The sequence below is a fragment of the Nomascus leucogenys genome, chromosome 10, assembly GCF_006542625.1.
Source record: "Nomascus leucogenys isolate Asia chromosome 10, Asia_NLE_v1, whole genome shotgun sequence".
NCBI lineage: Eukaryota > Metazoa > Chordata > Mammalia > Primates > Hylobatidae > Nomascus > Nomascus leucogenys.
Genome location: NC_044390.1, coordinates 67092744 through 67116489, shown reverse-complemented (window position 1 = coordinate 67116489; position 23746 = coordinate 67092744). Strand labels below are relative to the sequence as shown.

At 46.6% G+C, this 23746-nt stretch overlaps 2 protein-coding genes and 2 pseudogenes across 2 annotated transcripts in view; 1 reads left to right on the top strand and 3 right to left on the bottom strand.

The window, feature by feature from the left end:
- The window catches only part of LOC100601622 (putative protein ZNF321), a 144796-nt gene that overhangs the window by 61403 nt on the left and 59647 nt on the right, over positions 1-23746 (top strand). The window lies entirely within an intron of this gene.
- LOC101176903 (endogenous retrovirus group V member 1 Env polyprotein) lies at positions 6810-8633 on the bottom strand. Its single transcript, XM_030821247.1, has one exon. It carries the CDS (start codon positions 8631-8633, stop codon positions 7044-7046), a length of 1590 nt encoding a protein of 529 aa, XP_030677107.1. The 3' UTR covers positions 6810-7043.
- On the bottom strand, positions 17553-19250 carry LOC100602299 (annotated as a pseudogene).
- On the bottom strand, positions 22835-23741 carry LOC101176674 (annotated as a pseudogene).

The window sequence follows — 23746 nt, the reverse complement described above, 5'->3', positions numbered from 1 at the left end:
AATGACACTAAAGAATTTCTAGTCTCCTCTTATCCAACATCATCTTGGAGGGAATAGCCAAGGAAATTTAAGAAGAGCGAGCAAGAAAGGAGAAAAGACTTGTCAATTAAAGAGGTAAAAGTCATTCTGGAGCAAGTGATTCAATTTCTATGTAAATATATGGTTTTGGACGAATTTCTTAGTCTTGATTTCTAACCTGATTGTGCTATGGTCAAAGAGATTGTTATGATTTCACTTATTTTGCATTTGCTGAGGAGTGTTTTATGTTCAATTATGTGATCTATTTAAGAGTGTGTGCCAGCCAGGCGCGGTGGCTCATGCCTCTAATCCCAGCACTTTGGGAGGCTGAGGTGGGTGAATCATGAGGTCAGGAGTTCAAGAGCAGCTTGGCCAGGATGGTGAAACCCCATCTCTACTATAAATACAAAAATTAGCCGGGTGTGATGGCGGGCACCTGTAATCCCAGCTACTTTGGAGGCTGAGGTAGAGAATTGCTTGTACCTCAGAGGCGGAGGTTGCAGTGAGCCAAGATTGCACCACTGCACTCCAGCCTGGGGGACAGAGCGAGACTACATCTCGAAAAAAAAGAAAAAAAAGAGTGTGTGCCATGTGACAATGGGAAGAATGTATATTCTATTGTTTTTGAGTAGAGAATTCCATAGATGTCTGTCAGGTCCATTTGATCCAGTGCTGAATTCAGGTCCTGAATATTTTTGTTAATTTTCTGTCTCAGTGATCTGTCTGATATTGCCAGTGGGGTGTTAAAGTCTCCCACTGTTATTATGTGGGAATGTAAGTCTCTTTGAAAGTCTCTAAGAACTTGCATTTTGAGCAAGTTCTTGCTTTAGGAATACAGGGTGCTCCTGTGTTGCATATATATATATATATATATATATATTTAGGATAGTTAGCTCTTCTTGTTAAATTGAACCCTTTACTATTATGTAATGCCCTTCCTTGTCTTCTTAGAATCTTCGTTAGTTTAAAGTCTGTTTGTTAGAAACTAGAATTGAAACCCCTGCTTTTTTTTTCTTTTTCTTTCCTTTTTTTCTTTTTGAGATGGAGTTTTGCTCTGTTGCCCAGGCTGGAGAGCAGTGGTGCAATCTCAGTTCACTGCAACCTCTGCCTCCAGTGTGCAAGTAATTCTCCTGTGTCAGCTTCCCTAGTAGCTGGGATTACAGACACAAGCCACCATGCCCAGCTAATTTTTGTATTTTTAGTGGAGACAGGTTTTACCATGTTGGCCAGGCTGGTCTTGAACTCCTGGCCTCAAGTGATCCTCCTGCCTCGGTCTCCCAAAGTCCTGGGATTACAGCCATGAGCCATCACGCCTGGCCCCCTGCTTTTTTCTGTTTTCCATTTTCTTGGTAGATTTTTGTCCATTTCTTTATTTTAAACCTATTTGTGTCACTGCTTGTGAGATGAGTCTCTTGGAGACAGCATACCAGTGGGTTTTGGTTTTTTATCCAGCTTGCCAGTCTGTGTCTCTTAATTGGGGCATTTTGCCCATTTACTTTTTTTTTTTTTTTTCCTGACACAGAGTCTTGCTCTGTTGCCCAGGCTGGAGTGCAATGGCACAATCTCAGCTGACTGCAGCCTCTGCCTCTGGGGCTCAAGCAATTCTCCTGCCTCAGCTTCCTGAGTAGCTAGGATTATAGGCATGTGCCACCACACCCAGCTAATTTTTGTATTTTTAGTAGAGATGGCATTTCACCATGTTGGCCAGGCTGGTCTGGAACTCCTGACCTCGTGATCTACCCAACTCCACCTCCCAAAGTGCTGGGATTATAGGAGTGAGCCGCTGCTCCTGGCTACCCATTTACATTTAAGGTTAATATTGATATGTGTAGATTTGATCCATTATCATGATGTTAGGTGGTATAGTGTAACTGATCTATATCCTTTAGTGTGTTTTTGTAGTGGCTGGTAATGGTCTTTCCATATTTAGTGCTTTCTTCAGGAGCTCTTGTATAGCAGGTCTGATGGTAATGAATTCCCTTGGCATTTGCCTCTCTGAAAAGGATCTTATTTCTCTTTCGCTTATGAAGCTTACTTTGGCCAATTATGAAATTGTGGGTTGGAATTTCTTTTCTTTAAGAATGTTGAATATTGGCCCTCCATCTCTTCTAGCTTGCAGGCTTTCTGCTGAGACGTCTGCTGTTATGGGTTTTCCTTTGTAGGTGACCTGACCTTTCTCTCTAGCTTCCTTTAACATTTTTTCTTTCATTTTGACCTTGGAGAATCTGATGATTATGTGAGTTGGGTATGATCTTCTTGCGAAGTATCTTACTGGGGTTCTCTGCATTTCCTGAATTTGAATGTCAGCCTCTGTAGCTAGGTTGGGGAAGTTCTCATGGATAATATGCAAAAATATATTTTCCAAATTGATTTCACTGTCTTTCAGGGACACCAGTGAATCATAGATTTGGCCTCTTTACATAATCCCATTGTTGTATCCTGTTTGTTGTCTTTCTTGGATTGGGTTTCAACATACTCCCATAGCTCAATGAACTTTGTCCTTATCCACATTCTGAGTTCTATTTCTGTTGTTTCTGCCATCTCTGCATGGTGCAGAAACCTTGCTGGAAAGGTGATGCAGTTGTTTGGAGGAAAAAAGGCACTCTAGCTGTCTGAGTTTCCAGGGTTCTTGCACTGATTCTTTCTCATCTTTTTGGGCTTATCTACCTTCAGTCTTTGAGGTTGCTGACCTTTGCATCAGGGTTGTTTTTGTTTTTTACTTTTATCATAACTATTTGATGACCTTGAGGGTTTGATTGTGGATTGTGGTATAAGGTGGATTCAGCCGACTGGCTTCATTTCTGGAAGATTTTAGGGGGCCAGCACTCAGCTCCCAACATCTGGACTTGTGTGCTCTAACTCTAGGGGACTTGTATTGGGCCCCAACATTTTCCTCTGACTCCTCAAGAGCCAGAGTGCTAGAGGGTGACAGAGTACCTGCCTCCATGCAAGTGTTCACCACAGTGGCAGAGACAATACAGCTGGGTCAGGGGCTGGGGTCCCCTTCTGGAGATTGTGTGCATGGTTACACTGGAAGTGGTATTGGCTTGGGAGTGGGGTGCTGGTGGCCACCATTCTGGGTGACTTCTCTGCCCTGTAAGCAAGAGTGGCACCAATCTTTTTTAGAAGACTGGTAGCAAACCTACCCTTACTTTGAGCTTACAAAGGAGAAGGAGGAATTACAGTTATATTGAAGGTCTCCAAACAAACCCAAGGCCATAGGAGACAATCACGTCAGGGAAGGCTGGGGCAGCTCAGTGGCCTTGTTTGCTCCTTGGGTGCTTGATACAAGCATAGTACTGCCTGCTGCTCCATGTACCTCCCAGCATCTGGAGGATCCTGAGGCTCAGTGGCTTCTTCCTGTGGGCCCTATACGTAGTTGATTCCACAGATCTTGGTGGTTTGAGACACTCCTGCAAAGCATTTCTCCTCGGAAGGTGATTGGGGCACCTCTTACCAAGAGAGCTACAAAAGTTTGAATCTCTTTTTTCTCCCAAGTTTTTCAGGATACTCAACTCTTCCTTAAGGTGATTGAGATTGGGATACAGAGGGAAGGAAGAGTCGGGGGTAGAGAAGGAGAAGGTTTCTGAATGCCAGGAAGCAAGACATCATTGGCAGTAATTTTGAGCAGCTTGGTTGGTGGCTGCTCTGCTTTCAGGCAAGTGAAGTTTTAATGTTTCATGTCCACCCTAAGTGCCCTAGCAGCTTTGGGGACTCTGTCCTTATTTCCTGCCAGCTGGGGGAGAATAAACGATAACCAAACACCATTAAGGTGGCTTTTTTCAATCCAAATTCCCAAAGCACAATTAGTAGGTAGGACAGTAGAGACTCTAACTCCCCTTCTCATTCATCACTTATGCCAAAGCATTTGTTACTGGTAGTCTTCCACACCCTGCTCATAAAAAGCCCTTGCACTTTTCTGTTTCAGAAGCCATGTGTCTATCACAAGCTGATTAGTACGGAAGAAATTCAGATAGAAAAAATTGCTGGGCACGATGGCTCATGCCTGTAATCCCAGCACTTTGGGAGGCTGAGACAGGCAGATCACCTGAGGTCGGGAGTTCGAGACCAGCCTGACTAACATGGAGAAACCCCATCTCTACTAAAAATACAAAATTAGGCATGGTGGCTCATGCCTGTAATCCCAGCTACTCAGGAGGCTGAGGCAGGAGAATCACTTGAACCCAGGAGGTGGAGGTTGTGGTGAGCTAAGATTGTGCCACTGCACTCCAGCCTGGACAACGAGAGTGAAACTCCATCTCAAAAAAAAAAAAAAAAAAAAAGAAAAAAATTAAACTGGTGTGGTGGCTCACTCCTGCAATCCCAGCACTTTGGGAGGCCAAGGTGGGTGGATCACTTGTGGCCAGGAGTTCAAGACTAACCTGGGCAACATGGTGAAACCCTGTCTGTAGTAAAAATACAAAATTTAGCCAGGCATGGTGGTGTATGCCTGTAATCCCAGCTACTCGGGAGGCTGAGACACAAGAGTCAGTTGAACCCAGGAAGCAGAGGTTGCAGTAAGCTGAGGTCACCCCATGGCACTTTGGCCGTGCAACAGAGCGGGACTGTCAGAAATAGAAAGAAAGAGAGAGAGAGAAAGATTTATTCTATGTAATTCACACTTATTGTAAAACTGAAAATAACAATGAATTATCAATTTTATACCTACTTACGTAAAATTACTTCATCTTTCAATTAGTATTGCTATTACTGTTTATGGTTATGGAGCAGAAGCTCAGTCTCTTTTAGTTTCCATACGGGAGAGTGGTGTCTCATTTTGTGCTAAGACTCCACAGTGGATGAGTGGAGAAAATTAGTAAATATTGTGCAAAACCAAACAACTTATATGTTTCTCATAAGATTGAAAAATTCTGTATTCCTTGTCTGGAGGGCAAAGCAAAGACTAGATTCTGTTGAGTCACTTATCATGAGAAAAAAGAAGCTGACAGCTTCAAAACATGTATTGATTAAGGTAGAAGCATTCACCAGCCACCAACTGGGATTGTTTATTTATTTTTTTCCTTTTTGGTGAGGATTTCTGGGTTTGGAAAATATTATTTTGTCTTTATTTATATTTTTCCCAAGATATAAAAAATGGAGTAAAGAGTGTTTCTTCAATGATTTCTTGGATAATTGAGTACAGTTTGTATTTACTAGTTTAGATACACTAAATTCTCCATTTCTTCAGGAGGGATTGCACAAAGACCTTTGTTACCAGGAGGGGTGTGGAGGTCCTTCAGTTTATCTTCCTGAAGGAAAGAATTCATCTAGGAGGCACACAGAAAGAGTTAAATAGTTAAGTAACCTTTATTTAAAGACAGGAGGTCAAGAAGAGACAGAACTGGCTGCTGCAGAGAGTGAGTCAGCTGCTAGTGACTTAGGAGGAATTCCCCGCCGCCCTCCCCAGATGGAGTCTCCTGTAGCCCAGGCTGGAGTGCAGTGGCGCAATCTTGGCTCACTGCAACCTCCGCCTCCCGGTTTCAAGTGATTCTCCTGCCTCAGCCTCCTGAGTAGCTGGGATTACAGCCATGTGCCACCACACCCGGCTAATTCTGTATTTTTAGTAGAGACAGGGTTTCACCATGTTGGTCAGGCTGGTCTCAAACTCCTGACCCGTGATCTGTCTGAGGGTCTGCCCAAGGAAGTGCAGGGATTACAGGCCTGAGCCACCGTGCCTGGCCTGGGAGGAATTTTTATGGGGGCTTTTAAATAAACGGTACACCCTGAAAGACAGAACAGGCTGGGCTGCTCAGATGGATGAGTCTGCCTCACCAATGCTGGGGAGATGCTTCTTTTTGTTTGTTTGTTTTTTGAGATGGAGTTCCCCTCTTGTTGCCCAGGCTGGAGTGCAATGGCACGATCTCGGCTCAACACAACCTCTGCCTCCCGGGTTCAAGTGTTTCTCCTGCCTCAGCCTCCCAAGTAGCTGGGATTACAGGCATGCGCCACCACGCCCAGCTAATTTTGTATTTTTAATAGAGACGGGGTTTCTCCATGTTGGTCAGGCTGGTCTCGAGCTCCTGACCTCAGGCGATCTGCCTGCCTCGGCCTCCCAAAGTGTTGGGATTACGGGCATGAGCCACCACACCTGGCTGGGGAGATGCTTCTTATGAGAATCTTGCATGATTATTCATGAAGGGGCCATGCAGGGGCATCACTAGTAAGCATGTTTTGGGAGGTAGTCTGGGCACACATGTGCCGTGTCATTTGCATCTAAAATCTAAGAAGGAATATCTGGTTAAAAAATAAAATCTCTGGCCGGGCGCGGTGGCTCACGCTTGTAATCCCAGCACTTTGGGAGGCCGAGGCGGGCAGATCACGAGGTCAGGAGATCGAGACCACAGTGAAACCCTGTCTCTACTAAAAATACAAAAAAATTAGCCGGGCGTGGTGGCGGGCGCCTGTAGTCCCAGCTACTCGGAGAGGCTGAGGCAGGAGAATGGCGTGAACTCGGGAGGCGGAGCTTGCAGTGAGCCGAGATCGGGCCACTGCACTCCAGCCTGGGTGATAGAGCAAGACTCCGTCTCAAAAAATAAAAAAATAAAAAAAAAAAATAAAATAAAATAAAATCTCCACACAGGGGTGTTTTTTTTTATTATTTTAATGAGCAAAATGGTATATTAGGGTGAATTATTAGAGAAGTATACATGCTCCTTACTGGGGAATAGCTCCTACCTCGGTAGCCTCTGGCTGGGCCTTGATATAGTTCCCTTCTTGAACAGAGGATTGCAGCCACAAGGCCAGGTGTAGCCACGCTCCTCTTTTTGCTGACTCAGTGTGCAGCGTTTCCAAGGAGGCCATCAGTGGGCAGCGTTTCTAAAGATTCCTTTCCCAGGGGCTTCCTCGCCTGCTCATGTCTGGCTACCTGCCTACCCTAACAATATTCCCTCTCAAGAGATGGAGACCCTGAAAAGCTTTGGGCATAAGGACGTCGTGGGTCTTCTGTAACTGCTTCCTGCTGACATGGGACGAAGAAGTCATCAGGGTCTCCCTCTCTTGCTCTCTGTCAGGGAAAGAGCCCCTCCCTAGTTGCAGAATCTTTGCCCACTGGCATCCAAGGGAGAGATGTACTTGTAGGTACTGGGGCCTCCAAGGAAGATCGGATGATCTCTTTCCATTTTTAGGGGCTCTGTGTGAAATTGCCGTATCCTGGAAGAGACATATTTAATCAGTGAATTATAGAGACAAGGGCCAAAGAGGAGAAAAAAGGCTATAAGTGCAGCTGGTCCCAGTAAAGGGACAAACCATGTGAGGGAGGGGAGGGCAGACTTCACAGCCTCCCAAATGGACCCTGCTGAATCATCTTTTCCAAAGTCATGGAGCCACGTAGCCTCGTCATAGATCTCTTTTATATCCTCCTCTATCGCCCCACTGTTATTGACGTAAACGCAACAGGATTTATTGATCACTGCACAGACTCCGCCCTGCTCTGCTAAGAGGTAATCTAAGGCCAATCTGTTGTCCATGACTACGTTTGCTAGAGAATCTATGGAGGCCTTGAGTTTAGAGATGCTATCTCTCGTACTCTTGGCTATGTTTTCTATTTGTCTGGAGAGGTTTCTGAGGGTGACATCATGATAAGTGAACCCTCCCCATGGGGCGAGCATTCCTACGGCTGCTCCCATCCCTGCCAGTATTAGACCCAGAGCTCTTTTCTGTCTGGGTTGGGTGGTGTTATAAATGGTCACACCTATCCCCCGTGGTCCCAAAAGTCCCACAGCACATTCCCCTGTATGTTGGATGTTATTAATGCAAGTATAGAGGTTTGCCACAGGGGGGGTTGAATAGGTTATCTTAGGACTTCCGTCAAAGGGCAGTTTATTTTTTTGTGGTCCACATAAAAATACATAGCCAGGAGGGGTACAGGCCCACCGGGGGACGTGGCTGTCGAACCACTTGTGTAACTGCGATTTCCACACTGCTGGAATAGATTGATTGCATGTAGGGGATAGAGGCCCTCCCAGGGGAACAGTAGTTTTTGGCCATGTGGGGACAGTGTGTGCCTTGGGAAGCGAATATAGAACCCTCCATGTGATTAGCTCTTGTCCTTCCCAAGCTGCACAGCGGTTTTGGGGTGACTTGTCTCGATAATCGTTCATTTGTTTATGGCTAGCTGGACACCAGTGAGTCAAGTTAGGGTGGCAGCCTGCTGGGGAAAAGCTCATGGGATGGATGGTGGGACTGGGGAATCCCTCCTCAGAGGTGTTCTTCCTGTCACACTGTCCTTCAGGGCATGGACAACAGGTTTGGTTTAGAGAAGAGCAGTTGTAGAAATAGAAAGAAGTTTTAGAGCTTTGATTGAAAGGTGGAGTGAGATCCAGACAGGGGACTTGGTGCGCTGAGTTAGCAAGCGAAACCTGGAGCGGAACAGATTTATGTTGGCCTTCGGGGATTCCTGAACCAAATGTTAGGTTTAAAGAAAAATTTCTTACCAAAATATATTGGTAAGATGCGGACCTGGTGATGAAGTTGTGACAGATCCAACAGTTGCTTAGATGGTTTCCCGAAGCAATTATTTTGGAAAAATTGACAAGGGAATTTTCACTCCATTGTGCCTGTGAGGGTAGGGGCATGGGAAGGAGGGAAAGATAAAGGAAAAGGAATTTCTCTGTCATAGCTGATTCTCCCTTAAGCTTTGTGAAAGCAAAAGGAAAGTGGTGAAAACAGGAGAGACAAATAATGAAATGGTTAGATGGAGTGTTTAGTGAGAAAACAGGCTGTTATCGGGACTTCAGGTGGCATGCAAGTGTGGGTCAAAATCAGGAGAATAACCAATGCCACCGCAACCAAGATTCCCAGTACTGAGAGACCTTTTTTTGAGGTGAAAGGAGAGAAGGCTTTACTTATCTTTTCACTTGAAGAGGAATTGGAAGCCCTCCAGTGGCTGGCTCATGAGACCACTCAGATGCTGATTCTGTTGTTGGTTCTTCGGGACCTTCTCACAGTTTTACTCAGGAGTGATGTATCCAACTAGAGATTCCAGAAACTTTGATAGCTGTTGGGGTAGAAAGTAATAAAGGGGACTTTCCATAAAGGAGAGACCCAGGCTAGTTGAGACCCAGGTGACCCATCTCTCCAGGTTTTGATGAGGACTTGTGACCCTGGCTAGTATAAGGGTTGATTACTGGAAGCATCAGTGGCAGGCAGTAGCTTTTGCCCAAACTCCTGGATGACTTGCTGAAATTGGGCCAGTGATGTTATGTATTTGGTTAATTGGGTAACTTCTGGATCTGACATTAGGTCTGCATATACAAAGCCATAAGTAATATTAGGGGTGATGCTCATTCAGAGCAGTGCTATGGACAGGAGTTCTAACCACGGTGAGGAGGTTTCCTGGCACACGTTGTTCAGGGTCCTTTGAATAGTTTCATTAGTGCTTTCTACCCTGCCCGAGGAATGTGTTCTCCAGGAGTGCTAGGGGTACTCTATTTCTAGGGCTTTTGCCACTAATTAAAGCGTGTGTGAAATAAAAACTGGGCCGTTGTCACTTTGTAAACACAAACTAAACCCACACTGAGGGATGGTTTTCTTTTTCTTTTTGTTTTTGAGACGAAGTCTCGCTCTGTCACCCAGGCTGGAGTGCAGTGGCGCGATCTCGGCTCACCACAAGCTCCGCCTCCCGGGTTCACGCCATTCTCCTGCCTCAGCCTCCTGAGTAGCTGGGACTACAGGCGCCCGCCACCACGCCCGGCTAATTTTTTCTATTTTTTAGTAGAGACAGGATTTCACCGTTTTAGCCAGGATGGTCTCAGTCTCCTGATCTCATGATCCATCTGCCTTGGCCTCCCAAAGTGCTACGATTACAGGCGTGAGCGACCACGCCCGGCTAGAATGATTTTATTTTTTTTTTAAGAAGTAGCTTGGTTACTTCCTGGGCCTTTTCTGTTCTTGTCGGAAAGGCTTTAACCCACCCAATAAAGGTGTCCACAAACACCAGAAGGTATTTATAGCCTCTACAGGCTGGCAATTGAGTGAAATACATCTGTCAGTCTTTCCCCGGGTAAGCTCCCTGATGCTGAACTGGGTCAACTAAGCAGGGCAGGGAGCTGCACTGGCTCTGACTGGTTGTCCTGGGGCACAAGGAGGCAAGGCTATGCATTTGAGGCCAACCTGGGCAACAATGAACAAAAAAAAATTTTGGCTGGCCACGGTGGCTCACGCCTGTAGTCCCAGCACTTTGGGGGGCCGAGGCGGGTGGATCACCTGAGTTTGGGAGTTCGAGACCAGCCTGACCAGCATGGGGAAACCCCGTCTCTACTAAAAATACAAAAAAAAAAAAATTTTTTTTTTTGGTCTTTTTTTGGTGGCACCTCTGTAATCCCAGCTACTCGGGAGGCTGAGGCAGGAGAATCGCTTGAACTTGGGAGGCAGAGATTGCGATGACTTGAGATCACGCCATTGCACTGCACCTGGGCACCAAGAGCGAAACTTCGTCTCAAAAAAAAAAAAAAAAAAGCAGGGCAGCCTAGGGCCCTGGGTGCTATTATAGGCAGAGGATGCACGGGCGTTAAAGACCTGACTAATAGTCTAGTAGAGCCCTTTCCTGGAAAAGAGGTTTTTGCACATGTGCTGGAGATAATGTCTCCCGAAGTGACATGACTCATGGAGTGCTCTCACAAGTTTTACTGGAGGGCCTAGGAAAGTAGAGAATTCCTCCCACTGTATACCACACCTCGGGTTCTCGGGTAGATCCATATTTGATAGCCCATTCATTTTCCTCTTGGGTTTTTGTGGGTGGGTAAGGTGTTGGGTAAAGTTGGGTTAAGGGCCATGAGGAGTTCCCTAGAGGGTAGTGGTCCTGGCTGCTTGATCTGCCCTCCTGTTTTGCTGGGCATTTTCTCCCTGGTCCTTTTGGTGTCCCTGGCCATGGACTACAGCTATCTCCTGTGATAGGTGTACAGCTTAGAGCAGGGCCAGGATCTGTGGTCCACATTCCGTAGGGGTATCTTTTGCTGGTAAAAATCCCTGTTCCTTCCAGATGGCCACATGAGCATGGAGTCCTGAGAAGGCATATTTTGAATCTGTATAAATTGTGACCGTTGAGTTTTTCCCTAGTTCTATGGCTCTAGTTAAGGATATGAGCTCTGCTAGCTGTGCCAAGGTTCTTGGAGGAAGGGATTTGGCTTCTATAATGTCAAATAGAGACACTGTTGCATAACTGCGTGTTTCACTCCATGTTGGATGAAACTGCTGCCATCAGAAAACCAGAGTCAATCAGGGTTCAGTAGTGGAGAATCTTTTAAATGTTTTCTACCAGCAGAATAGATATCCTGTGTTGCAGGGAGAGTTACAGACTTTAACAGGCCATGCCTAAGGAATGGGTTAATGATAGGCTCAAGTCCTTCCATTGTCTCTGGCCATAGCAAGTATTGTTTCTTATGAAAGAAGAGGAAGGTTTTCTTAGCTGGATTTTGACTGGGACTGCAGTGGTTGCCCTTCCTAGCATGTCAGAGGCCCATATCTCAGGGTTATTTCTGATTCCAGATCAAGATAATTCACCAATGTCATGGGTGAGTCTTCCAAAAAAAAAAAAAAAAAAGCCTTTCAGGGAAGTTCAGGTAAATGTGAAGCATGCCCCTAGTTTGGAGAGTATATCCCTGCCCTAAAGATGTATGGGACATTCAGGCATTATCAGGAACTCATGGGAAAAGATGAATTGGTCTTTTAACAATAAAGAAAGTGTAAATCTTAGGAAGAGATGCCATTTGCCCTGATTACCTGACAGAGGAAAGTTGCCTAGAGAAGGGGGTCAGCACCGAGCAGGCTGCTCCCAAATCAAATAGAAAATGTATTGTCCTACCTGCTACGTCCAGAGTTGCCCTTGGCTCCATCCCTTTGATGATGATATCACATCTGGGAGCCGGCCAAGGCAGAGGGCGCCCTGAGCTCAAAGCCATCACTGGCTCAGGGGCCCTTTTGGCTCTTGGGACAGTTCTCTTTCCAGTAGCTGAGCTTACGGCAGAGGGGACAGGCTATGTAGGGCTTTTCCCCTTTTGGCCCATAAGGGCAGTTTGCCGTCCAGTGGCCTGGCTTCCCGCACTGATAGCAGTTCCCTGGGAGGGTATCCTTAGGGCAACCTGGAGGGGGCTGGTGGACTTGTAAAGCAGCTAATAATTGAGCCTGCCTCTCTTCTTTCTGTTTTTCCTTCCTCTCGGCCCTGTCCCTCTCATCCTGGTCTCGGTTATAAAACACTGAGGAAGCGAATTTGAGGATTTCTGACATGGGGGCACTAGTTCCCAAAGCCCGCATTCGCAGTTTTCTCCTAATGTCTGGGGCAGCTTGTGTGAGGAAGTGATGCTTTAGGACTAGTTGTCCTTCTGGGGATCCCGGGTCTAGGTTGGTATGTTTGATAAGAGTTTCCTGGAGCCTTTCGAGAAAGGCCGTGGGATTCTCATGTGGCCCTTGGTCGATGGTTGCTAACTTATTATAATTGACAGGCTTGACTTGACTCCTTTTCATTCCCTCTATCAGGCATAGGAGCATATGATTTCTGGCGCAGATTCCTGCCAGGGTATCGTAGTCCCAGTTGGGGTCCTGCAGGGGGACAGCTGTAGCTCCTACGGGGTAGTTGGCATCTGCCAAGTGTAGCTCATCCCCGCATTGACGTGCTGCCTCCCAAATGGTCTGTCTTTCTTCCAGAGACAGGGTCTGTCCTAGGAGGATGGCGACATCCTTCCAGGTTAGTTCAAAAGTGAGTGTTAGTTTACGGAAGCCCTCCAGGAATTTTCGTGGATTCTCTGAGAATTTTCCCAGGCCTTCCTTAACTTGGGACAAGTGCTGCATGGAAAAGGGGACCTGGACTTGGACTGGTCCTGTTGGTCGGCTCACCACTGGTAGCAGGCAGATTCCAGAGCGGGGGCCTGAGGGCCTAGTGTAGGTTGAGGCTGACCCATCAAGGCTGAGAGTGTGATACAAGGAGGAAGGAGCTGGGGGTGCCTGTTCTTTCTCTTTGGTCTCAGGAAGAGGAGGTTGAGGTGGGTTGACCAGGAAATCATTGAGGCCTCCTGGTTGAAGGCTCCGGAGTGGACGACTGAGGATAGCTAAAAGGGCAGGATCTATCTTGCAGCCTTTACAAAAATCGGGGTTTTCCCTCAAGATCATGAAGGTTTGCACATAAGGGACCTCTGACCATTTGCGCTGTTGTCGGCAATAGAGGTCAAGCTGGAGTATGGTATTAACATTTAAGCTTCCCCCCACTGGCCAGGCTTCCTGCCCTTCTAGGTCATATTTTGGCCAAACTGTATTGCAAAGAAAAACCAATCTTTTTCGTTTCAATGCCTGGGGATCAAACTTATCCCAGTTTCTAAGGATGCATCCGAGAGGGGAATCCCGGGGTACGGAGCTCTGGTTACCCATCTGAAAGAGAAGACAGGAAAGAACATAGGATAGAGAAGGCATCTCTCCACCTATTTAGTGCCTCAGGAAGGTGAGGCGTTCCACACCTTGGCCTAGGTGAAGTGTCCCTGCCTCTATTTACAAGGATGATGAGTTCTTCACCCTGGGGCTCCGGAATTAGCTAACCTTAGCATTGGCGCCATCCATTGTCTCCCTGTGTCTCATTTTGCTCAGAAGGGTTTCTTAGATTTCCTAGGATTGATGCCTAGGAGGGACGCCTTTCTCACCTCTGTGTTGGGCCAGGAAGCATGTAAGAACGTCGGGCATGGGAGTAGTTCTCTTGTCTCTCGTATTCCCAGTGACCTTGGTTCTGCAAGAAGTCCAGTAGTTCTGCCCCTGCTAAAGTCTGCAGAGAAGGGACTCCATGGTAAGGTCCCCTTAATGCATGATAATATCGGATCAATGCATACAGATGGTTAGAGGAATGGAGGTAAATTTGATATCTTCCCCTAGCCACAGTAGGTTCCTTGGGGATCATACAGAAAAAATGCTTAAACAGGCATGGAAGGCCCCTGGGGCTCAGAGTTAGTGGACTGGGCTGTTGATTCTGGTTTTTTACATCCCTAATATGATCACATAAGCAGCAAGGGGAGCGCCGGGGGCATTTTCTGTCAGCTTTTTCAACATAATGCAAAAAGCACCTGACTGCTGTACAGGTCTGTAACAATGGCTTTAGGAGGCGGATGAAGAACTTTCCATTGATCCAGAGGAAACCCCGGTTGTAAAGAGAAACTGGGGTCTGAGAAAGAGGCCCATAAATGACCATCCGGAGGAACCGGACAGCTCGCTTTAGGAGCCACAGAATGAGGCATTCTTGAAGGGTAGTCGGGCGGAGAAGGACCCGATAGTAAACGAGGGATGCCCGTAAGCGAGCATCCTGCCAGTGCCGGTCCCTGCAGTGAGAAAGGAGGCAACTGAAAGGACGAAGCTGGGTCTCAACTCTAGGGAAAAAATAAGTATAAACTTCCTCACAGGCCCGGGCAGGCCTCCGGCGATTGGCAGTGAAGCAAACGCAGCAGGTCCGGGACAAGCAGGACATACAAGGCGCCTGCACATGAAGGAGGAATTCGAGGAAGCCCGGCGGCGAGGACAGGGACAGCAAAGAGTAAGCAGAGTGACCTGGGGGATTATTCACCGGTGACGGCATATTGTGTCCAGGGGAAGGGAGTGCCATGAACAGCAAGGAGAAGAGCCGACTCCACACAGGACAGTAGTTTTAGCTGAAAGATATGAAGCTCCCCAGTCACTGCACAGCCAGGGTGGATTTTCTGCCACCTTCACAAGCCTCCTGCAGGGAGGGTCACTGTGTGTCTCAGATCTACTCAGTGTGGAGTTGAAAGTCCTCCCTCCTCTGCTTGTCACCCCTCAGGGTGAGCTGAGAAACCAGCCAGCAGGAGCAGAGTGACAGTGGCTGAAGGGAAATGGGACTGGGCAGTTGTTAGTGAACAGAGCCTGAGAGGAAAAACCCCTCCCCTTAAAGCTGCAAGAACTGCATTAGGGCAGCAGGTTCCTCAGTGCAGAAAGAAGCAGAGGTCGTCAACCAGAGAATGTGGCACCAGCTTTTTGGCACTTACCCAGAAGAACAGTTCACAGGCCACCAGGGGAAAACACCAGATGTTACCAGGAGGGGCGTGGAAGTCCTCTGGGTCTCGGTCTTACCAGGAGGGGCGTGGAAGTCCTCTGGTTCTTGGTCTCCTTGAATTCAATCAAGAGACACGCAGAAGAGTTAAGCGGGTAAGTGCCCTTTATCTAAAGGCGTAGGAGCTCGGAAAGAAGAGACACCTTGAACAGTGGAAAGAATGAGCCTGTCCCTACTAGTGTTGGGCAGAGCCTTTTTGTGAGAAGCTGACATGATTATTCATGAAGGGGCTGTGCAGGGATGTTCCTAGTAAGCATGTTCCAGGAAGTCCTCTGATCAGGAAAGCCCTGTGACGGTCCATGCTGGTACACACGTCACATGTCTCATTAGCATCTCAAATCTCCACCCAGGGATGTGTGTTTTAGTATCATTTTGAGCAGAAGGCTCTTCTAGGGTGGGTTATTGCAGAAGTACACATGGTTGTTAATGGGGAAAATCCCCCATCTCGATTATGTCCAGATAGCCCCTGATAAGTCCCCTTCTGGGCCAGAGAAGTGCAGCCACAATGCCAGGTGGAGGCAATGTAGCCACTGATCTTTTTTTGCCGTCACTGGGCAGCATCTTTAAGGAGACTCTCGGTGAGTTGCATTTCTTTTTCTTTTTTTTGAGATGGAGTCTCGCTCTATCCCCCAGGCTGGAGTGCAGTGGCGCGATCTCGGCTCATTGCAAGCTCCACCTCCCGGGTTCACGTCATTCTCCTGCCTCAGCCTCCTGAGTAGCTGGGACTACAGGCGCCCGCCACCAGGCCAGCTAAGTTTTTGTATTTTTGGTAGAGACGGAGTTTCACTGTGTTAGCCAGGATAGTCTTGATCTCCTGACCTCGTCATCCGTCTGTCTCAGCCCCCCCAAAGTGCTGGGATTACAGGCATGAGCCAACGCGTCCGGCCAGTGAGTTGCATTTCTAAAGATTCCTTTCCAAAGTGTCAGAGACATTTGAACCAGAGCAATTCCATCTGGAATAGGGGCTGGAGAAAATAAGTCTGAGACCCGCTGGGTTACATTCCCAGTAAGTGAAGGCATTCTTAGTCATAGGATGAGACAGGAGGCTGCTCTGCCTATGGAGTAGCCGTTATTTATTCCTTTACTTTCTTAATAAACTTGCTTTCACTTTACTATATGGATTCACCTTGAATTCTTCCTTGCATGAGATCCAAGAACCCTCTCTTAGGTTCTGGATCAGGACCCCTTGCGGGTGACACAGGGTCTCCTTACCTGCTCATGCCTCGCTATCTGCCTCCTGCAATACTTTCACCTGGTTTGTGGATAGAAAAACTTGATTATACCTAGTTCATCCACTTCTGTATGTTCTCTCTCTCTAACCAATCTAAATGTAAATTCACCTTAAGCTTTTTATCCCAGGTCACAGAAAACAACAGAATTTTCACCTTCGTTGAGTTTATTCTCATCAACTTATGTCTCTGATAGAAGGAAAACTTCTATTAAGTGTCTTCATCCGGGCTCCACTGGTATAAAAAGGGATGTCAAGAAAATTTAGATGAATTTGAGATGTGACATGAATCTGACATATAAATTAGTTCTAGTATTTTCTTTTCTTTTTTCTTTTTTTTTTTTGGGGGGGGAGGGGAGGGAGTCTCGCTCTGTCACCCAGGCTGGAGTGTAGTGGTGAAATCTCGGCTCACTGTAACCTCTGCCTCCTAGGTTCAAGGGATTCTCCTGCCTTAGCCTCCCAAGTAGCTGGGAATATGGGCGCCCGCCACCATGCCCAGCTAATTTTTTTTTTTATTTTTAGTAGAGATGAGTTTCACCATGTTGGCCAGGCGGGTCTCGAACTCCTGACCTCAGGTGATTTACCCATCTCAGCCTCCCAAAGTGCTCCCAAAGGTGTGAGCCATCATGCCCGGCCTCTTTTTTCCACTTTTGTTGCCCAGGCTGGAGTGCAGTGGCGTGATCTCGGCTCACTGCAACCTACACCTCCTGGGTTCAAGCGATTCTTCTGCCTCAACCTCCTGAGTAGCTGGGATTACAGGCATGCACCACTATGCCCGGCTAATTTTGTATTTTTAGTAGAGATGGGGTTTCTCCATGTTGGCCAGGCTGGTCTCGAACTCCCCACCTCAGGTGATCCACCCGCCTCGGCCTCCCAAAGTGCTGGGATTACAGGCATGAGCCACCGCACCTGGCCTAAGTGCTTGTATTTTCTTTCTTTCTTTTTTTTTCCACATTTAGTTCTTTTATTTAATTTTCTAGTGGACAATTTACACATCTCCCTCACCCTGTCTTTTAAGTTAGTGTGACAATTTTCCATAATAAACTACTTAAAGGGAAGCTTTGGTCAAGAATGGAATGAAATCGCAAAAAAAAAAAAAAAAAAAAAAAAAAATTACTGCTTTTATAAAATCAACACTTTCACCAATTTTATACTCAAAACCACACAGCACTGGTGTGATATGTGTTTTCAGTGCTTCCTTGGGTCTAGCTTCCTCGCCATTGTGCCACAGCACAGCTGCAGTTGGTCACAGTTTGTCATGCTGGATGGCGCTCACATCATCCGGAGGACCTGGATGGAAGACTCGAGGGTCTTGAAATCCCAAATTGTCATGGCTCCATCAATGCCAGTAGTGCAAAATTTGCGACAACCTTGCTTGTCTGCTTCATAAATAGAGACTTGAGTGATGCTATTCTGGTGCAGCGTCTCCAAGGCCACGTTGTGGTCCTCAGTCATGGCCCTCTTGTCCATGTTGTGGAAGCGTTCTATGGCAGACGTGTTGCGCTGGATGCTCTGTTTTGGAATGTCTAAATTGGAGACGAAGGTCAGGCAGCCGCGGTCATCATAGTTAAAGAGCACCGGGCAGCAGTCATGGCCAGCAGCCACGACGCTGTTCTCTGAGACAAATGACACACTCAGGAGCGGTAGGAACTCTGTCTTCAGAATTGAGACCTGAACACTTTTTGAGGCATCAGCAACAGATACAGTGCTTTTGTGGCTGACCCCAGGCCAGGCGGCTCCCACTGGCAGAGAAGCTTACCCCGTGGACCCAGCCACCAGTGCCACTGCCACCAAACTCTGACATCAGCTGCCCAAAAGGCAGCTTGCTGCCCCAGGGCATGCTGGCGGGCTTTTCATCCACTTCTTTAATGTAAGCAGAAAACACTCTGCATTTGAAGTCACATGACCCTGCTGCCAGCAAAACGCTGTTGGGATGCCAATCCAAGCTGAGGACTGTGGAGCCAATCGGCTTTTTAATATGCTTGCTTACCCACCAGTCACTTTCAGACTCAAAGTAACAAACAGAAATGAGTCATGCTCCACTTCCCACTGCAAATTTGTTCTCTAGGGGGGACACTTCACAAAAGTGGCTGCGCGATTAATTCTCAGGATCACCAGGGTTGGCTTCCAGACACCATCTTTCTGACTCCAGACATAGGCATTGCGGTCTACCCCACAAGAGACAATGCGGTCGCTCTTGGGAGCCCAGTCGATACCTGTGATGTGTCCATTGTGCTCATTGAGTTCGTGAGCTTTCACCCACTGGCTCTCGTACTTCTTATAGATGTGCACTTCGTGATTATTGGGACTGAGGGCAATCTGGGTACGACCCTTGTTCCAGGCACGACAGGTGACTGGCTCTAGTAAAAACTGATGCAGTCATATTATTCTTAGTGTTTTCAAAGGAAAGAAAGCTGGGATCGGGGAAGTCCGGACAGGCTCAGAGCAGAGGATTTGTGGACTCTGGGCTGTCGACGTGAACCAGTGCTTGCATTTTCTAATTGTTACCAAAGAATTGATAAAACTGTGAGAGTATGTTTTTCCATGGTCAGCAGGAAAATGGAAAAGGGAACACCATTTTTCTTTTTCTTTTTATTTTTTTTGGAGACAGAGTCTTGGTCTGTCACCCAGGTTGGAGGGCAGTGGTGCGACCTTGGCTCACTGCAACCTCTGCCTCCCAGGTTCAAGCAATTCTCCTGCCTCAGCCTCCCGATTAGCTGGGATTACAGGCTCACACCACCACGACTGGCTAATTTTTTTGTATTTTTACTTGAAATAGGGTTTCACCATGTTGCTCAGGCTGGTCTCGAACTCCTGAGCTCAGGCAGTTCACCCGCCTCAGTCTCCCAAAGTACTAGGATTACAGGCGTGAGCCATCATGCCCAGCCCACTATTTTTCTTAATATATCTCTAGGTTTCTGTTCAATTTAACAGTTACACAGACCCCTGAATTTGGAGATTTAGAGCCATATCTTCCAATAATTACTAATGTCTCTTGTGTGTGATAGGAATGAATAACACAGCCAAAATGAACACTCAAGGCCCTTTCATTCCGTTCAAAAACTGAAGTATGGGGCAACATCACTATTGTTCGTATTTTTAGTTCTATTTTTCAAATAGTATACATGTATTATTATTTCATGTGTAATAATACATGAATTATTTTGGAGACGGAGTTTTGCTCTTGTTGCCTAGGCTGCAGTACAATGGTGTGTCTCGGCTCACAGTAACCTCTGCCTCCTGGGTTCAAGCGATTCTTCTGCCTCAGCCTCCTGAGTAGCTGGGATTACGGGCATCTGCCACCACGCCTAGCTATTTTTTATTTTTTTAGTAGAGACGGAATTGCTTCATATTGGTGAGGCTGGTCTCAAACTCCTGACCTCAGGTGATCCGCCTGCCTCGGCCTCCCAAAGTGCTGGGATTACAGGCGTGAGCCACCGCACCCGGCCTGTACTTATTATTTTTTAAATTTCGTTTTATGTGACATGTGGTGACAGTGTTGAAGTTTATTACAACCCTGTAAACCTAGTAAAGGGCTGAAGAAATAGCAAAGATTGAAGAAAGCACCAGAGGAGCACATGTTCCCCAGACCTCTTGAGGCCTCTAGGGCAAAAGCAAAACAAAAACAAAAACAAACAAAAAACAAATAAAACCCACCGGAAACCACTCCCCTGCCCAATCCCTTGTTTTTGTTTTCCCTACAAACAGCTTACTTCAAAGCTTACCCTCTTTGTTTACAGAAGGAAAAACTCCAAATTCCCACAGTTTGTCTCATCAAGGATTTCTCACTGATCGTGGAAACAATGCTTGTTAACTTACTCAAACCTTAGGCTTCCCTGTTTCTCCAAGCCCCTGACTGTTGGACTATTCTTGGCCATTGAAATTCAGAACAACCTCTATTTCTCTTTTTTTTTTTTTTTTTTTTTTTTTTTTTGAGGCAGAGTTTCACTCTTGTTACCCAGGCTGGAGTGCAATGGCATGATCTCGGCTCATCGCAACCTCTGCCTCCCAGGTTCAAGTGGTTCTCCTGCCTCAGCCTCCCGAGTAGCTGGGATTACAGGCATGCGCCACTGTGCCTGGCTAATTTTGTATTTTTAGTAGACACAGGGTTTCTCCATGTTGGTCAGGCTGGTCTTAAACTCCTGACCTCAGGAGTGGCATGAGCCACCGTGCCCGGCTAACAACCTCTATTTCTTAACCACATACCGGCACTGTGATTGAGAACAACTTCTCTTTGTTTGTTTTTGAGATGGAGTCTTGGCTCACTGCAAGCTCTGCCTCCCAGGTTCAAGTGATTCTCCTGCCTCAAACTCCCCAGTAGCTGGGATTACAGACGTGTGCCACCACACCCAGCTAATTGTTTTATTTTTAGTAGAGACAGGGTTTCACCATGTTGGCCAGGCTGGTCTTGAACTCCCATCCTCAAGCGATCCACCCATCTTGGTGTCCCAAAGTGCTAGGATTACAGGCATGAGCCACGGCGTCCAGCCCAACTTTGCCTTTTTAATATCCCATCCCAAGAGTAAGCTGACCTTACGATAAAATATTCGCTGAATAGGTCACAGCAGATGCTCATCCACTGCCCTGTACCTGCTGCTTTCTAACCTTGCTTCCTTCTCCGTATAAAAGAGAAGCCGTTTTCTGTGCATTTCACTTGAACTTGGAAGGCAGAGGTTGCAGTGAGCCGAGATCCCACCATTGCACTCCAGTGGGGGCAACAAGAGCAAGACTCCGTCTCAAAAAAAAAAAATTAAATTAAATTAAAAAGTAAACAGATTGCAGAGATCAAAATTCTTTTTTTTTTTTTTTTTTTTTTGAGATGGAGTCTCACTGTGACACACACACACAGGCTGGAGTGCAGTGGTGCAATCTTGGCTCACTGCAACCTCCGCTTCCCAGGTTCAAGTGATTCTCCTGCCTCAGCCTCGCGAGTAGCTGGGACTACAGGTGGGCACCACCACACCTGGCTAATTTTTTTTTTTTTTCCTTTTTTGAGATGGAGTCTTGCTCTGTCGCCCAGGCTGGAGTGCCTCCCAAGTTCAAGTGATTCTCCTGCTTCAGCCTCTCAAGTAGCTGGGATTACAGGTGCCCACCACTGCGCCCAGCCAATTTTTGTATTTTTAGCAGAGACGGGGTTTCACCATGTTGGCCAGGCTGGCCTTGAACTCCTGACCTCATGATCTGCCTGCCTTGGCCTCCCAAAGTGCTGGGATTACAGGCATGAGCCACCGCTCCTGGCCTTCACTGTTTCTTTCAATAATCCCAGTCAAAAGAGAGAGAATTCAGTCTGTCATGCAAATGCCAGACAAGCCAGAACAGTGGCTGTAAGTTTTACTCTTTTCTTTTGTCCCTAGAAGAAAATAATGACAGATGCATACTGCCCTGTGCCGGGGAGGCAGTAGGACCAAATGAGCAAATTTCCACAAACTTTCCCCCCCATTCAGTCCAATTTTGCATTGGTGTTCATTGAAAACTGCAGCTTCCTTACTGGTTTCTAGACTTTCCACAAAGATATTTCTGATGAAACATTTTTTGTTAAATTGGTGCTTCCATGAGGATATGAGGGCCTAGCATTTGCTAGTCTGTCAACTTGCTGGCTTTACTTTTTATGTCTTATTCCGCAGACTGTGTTTAGAGGTCCAGGGATTTATTTCAAATCATATAGGAATCAGCAAAAGAGACACCATTATTTTTATATAAGAAACAAGATTTACCCTCAAATTTTTATATGGCACTACTATTCATATTTAGCCCATTATTGTTTTTCTTCACGAATAGGACCATGCACAGAACTAGGCAGCAATCTCCAGCTGGCTTTGTTTTCAGAACACACATCTCTGGCTCGGCACGGTGGCTCATGTTTGTAATCCCAGCACTTTGGGAGGCTGAGGTGGGTGGATCACTTGGGACCAGGAGTTCGAGACCAGCCTGGCCAACATGGTGAAACCCACTCTCTACTAAAAATACAAAAATTAGCCAGGTGTGGTGGTGCACACCTATAGTCCTAGCTGCTCGGGAGGCTGAGGCCTGAGAATCGCTGGAACCTGGGAGGTGGAGGTTGCACTGAGTTGAGATCACGCCCTTTCTTTTTCTTTCTTTTTTTTTTTTTTTCCTTCAGGAGCATGTTTATTCTGTTTGAGATGATACGTCAGGTGCTCTCTGAGCTACAAAGGCTAAAAGGAGGTCCTCATTAGAAACTGACAAAGGTCAAACATTTTTCACAACAGCATGAACCACATACTCAGAAATAGATCTGGGTTTAATACAAATGACATAATTCCTAGTCATCTACAGCTGTTTTTATAACTTCATACAGATAATGAATTGGGCTAAAATGCACTGTATTATTTGGTAGACTTCAGGACCAGTATCCTTAGTACATCGCAAAATACATTTTGATATCCCAAAGAAGCAAGGCTTGCAAGTAGATGTTTTAAATATAACTAATCTACAGCTACAAAGTTCTACTCTTAATAGCATTTACCTTTTTGGGGAGTCTCCCAGGCTCCAAAGGATAAAAGCAGAGTAGAATCAGTGTAACATATATACAGAAGTCCATATCGTAAAGGCTAAAAAGATTTTCAGCACAGTGAGAAGATGCCTTCTGCTCCTTCACACTGCATACAAATTATGTGAATCATGTTGCATACCTCTTGGTCCACCGTCTGGCTGTCCTGTCATGTTCTGCTCTGTTGGTCAAATACTGAGTGGCTATGCTTCCAACCAGAGGACCTGCAGGGTTGCAGTCTGTCAAAAGGGAACAAATAGCAGAACCTTTGAAATAGTCAAAGCGGGACTCCAGTTGTCTTTAAGGATGTCCAGACAGAGGACTCCCTGACTGTTGATGTTGCAGTGATAGATTCTGGTGTGGAAAGTAACCTTTGGTGGCTTCAGTGGATAATCTGATGAAAATGTGACATCCAGAAAAACACGCTACCTTCATATACAGAGCCTGGTGGACCTAGTATAGTTGATCTCCATACATAAATGTTATCTCCTTAGGCCCAGCACTGCAATTAGGAGGAAGATCAAGGGTTATTTCAGCTAGCTCCTTCTGAATTCTTTTAGCACTAGTGGATAACTTAGCAGGGGTTTTGCTAGAGAGTTTGGTGTTTTTCTTCGGCGGGGTGGCAGAAGGTTTTCTTTCCTTGTGTTCTTCAGGCTCTGGAGAAGCTGGGTCTTGCTGGTCCGCATCTGCCACTGCTGATGCTGGGGCTGTCATCCTCGGATCTTTGCCTGTCACTGGACATCTTGATGAACTTGTATCTTGGAAAACTCGGCCACCCGCCCGGCCCGCTCGCACGCCACTATGGTGTGGGTGAGTGAGAGAGAAAAAAACTCTTCCTTAAGGAAATGGAGGCAGCTGTGGTCGGGGGGAGGGGAAGGGGAGAAAGGGAAAAAAAGAAGCTGAGGAGGCTCTGGCCGGGGAGTGTGGAACATTGAAAGTCAGAGGGGGCTGTGCCTTC

Bases quoted from the DNA above. Each gene is read 5' to 3' on its own strand.
- LOC101176903 (XM_030821247.1), bottom strand. From the start codon at position 8,633: ATGACAGAGAAATTCCTTTTCCTTTATCTTTCCCTCCTTCCCATGCCC.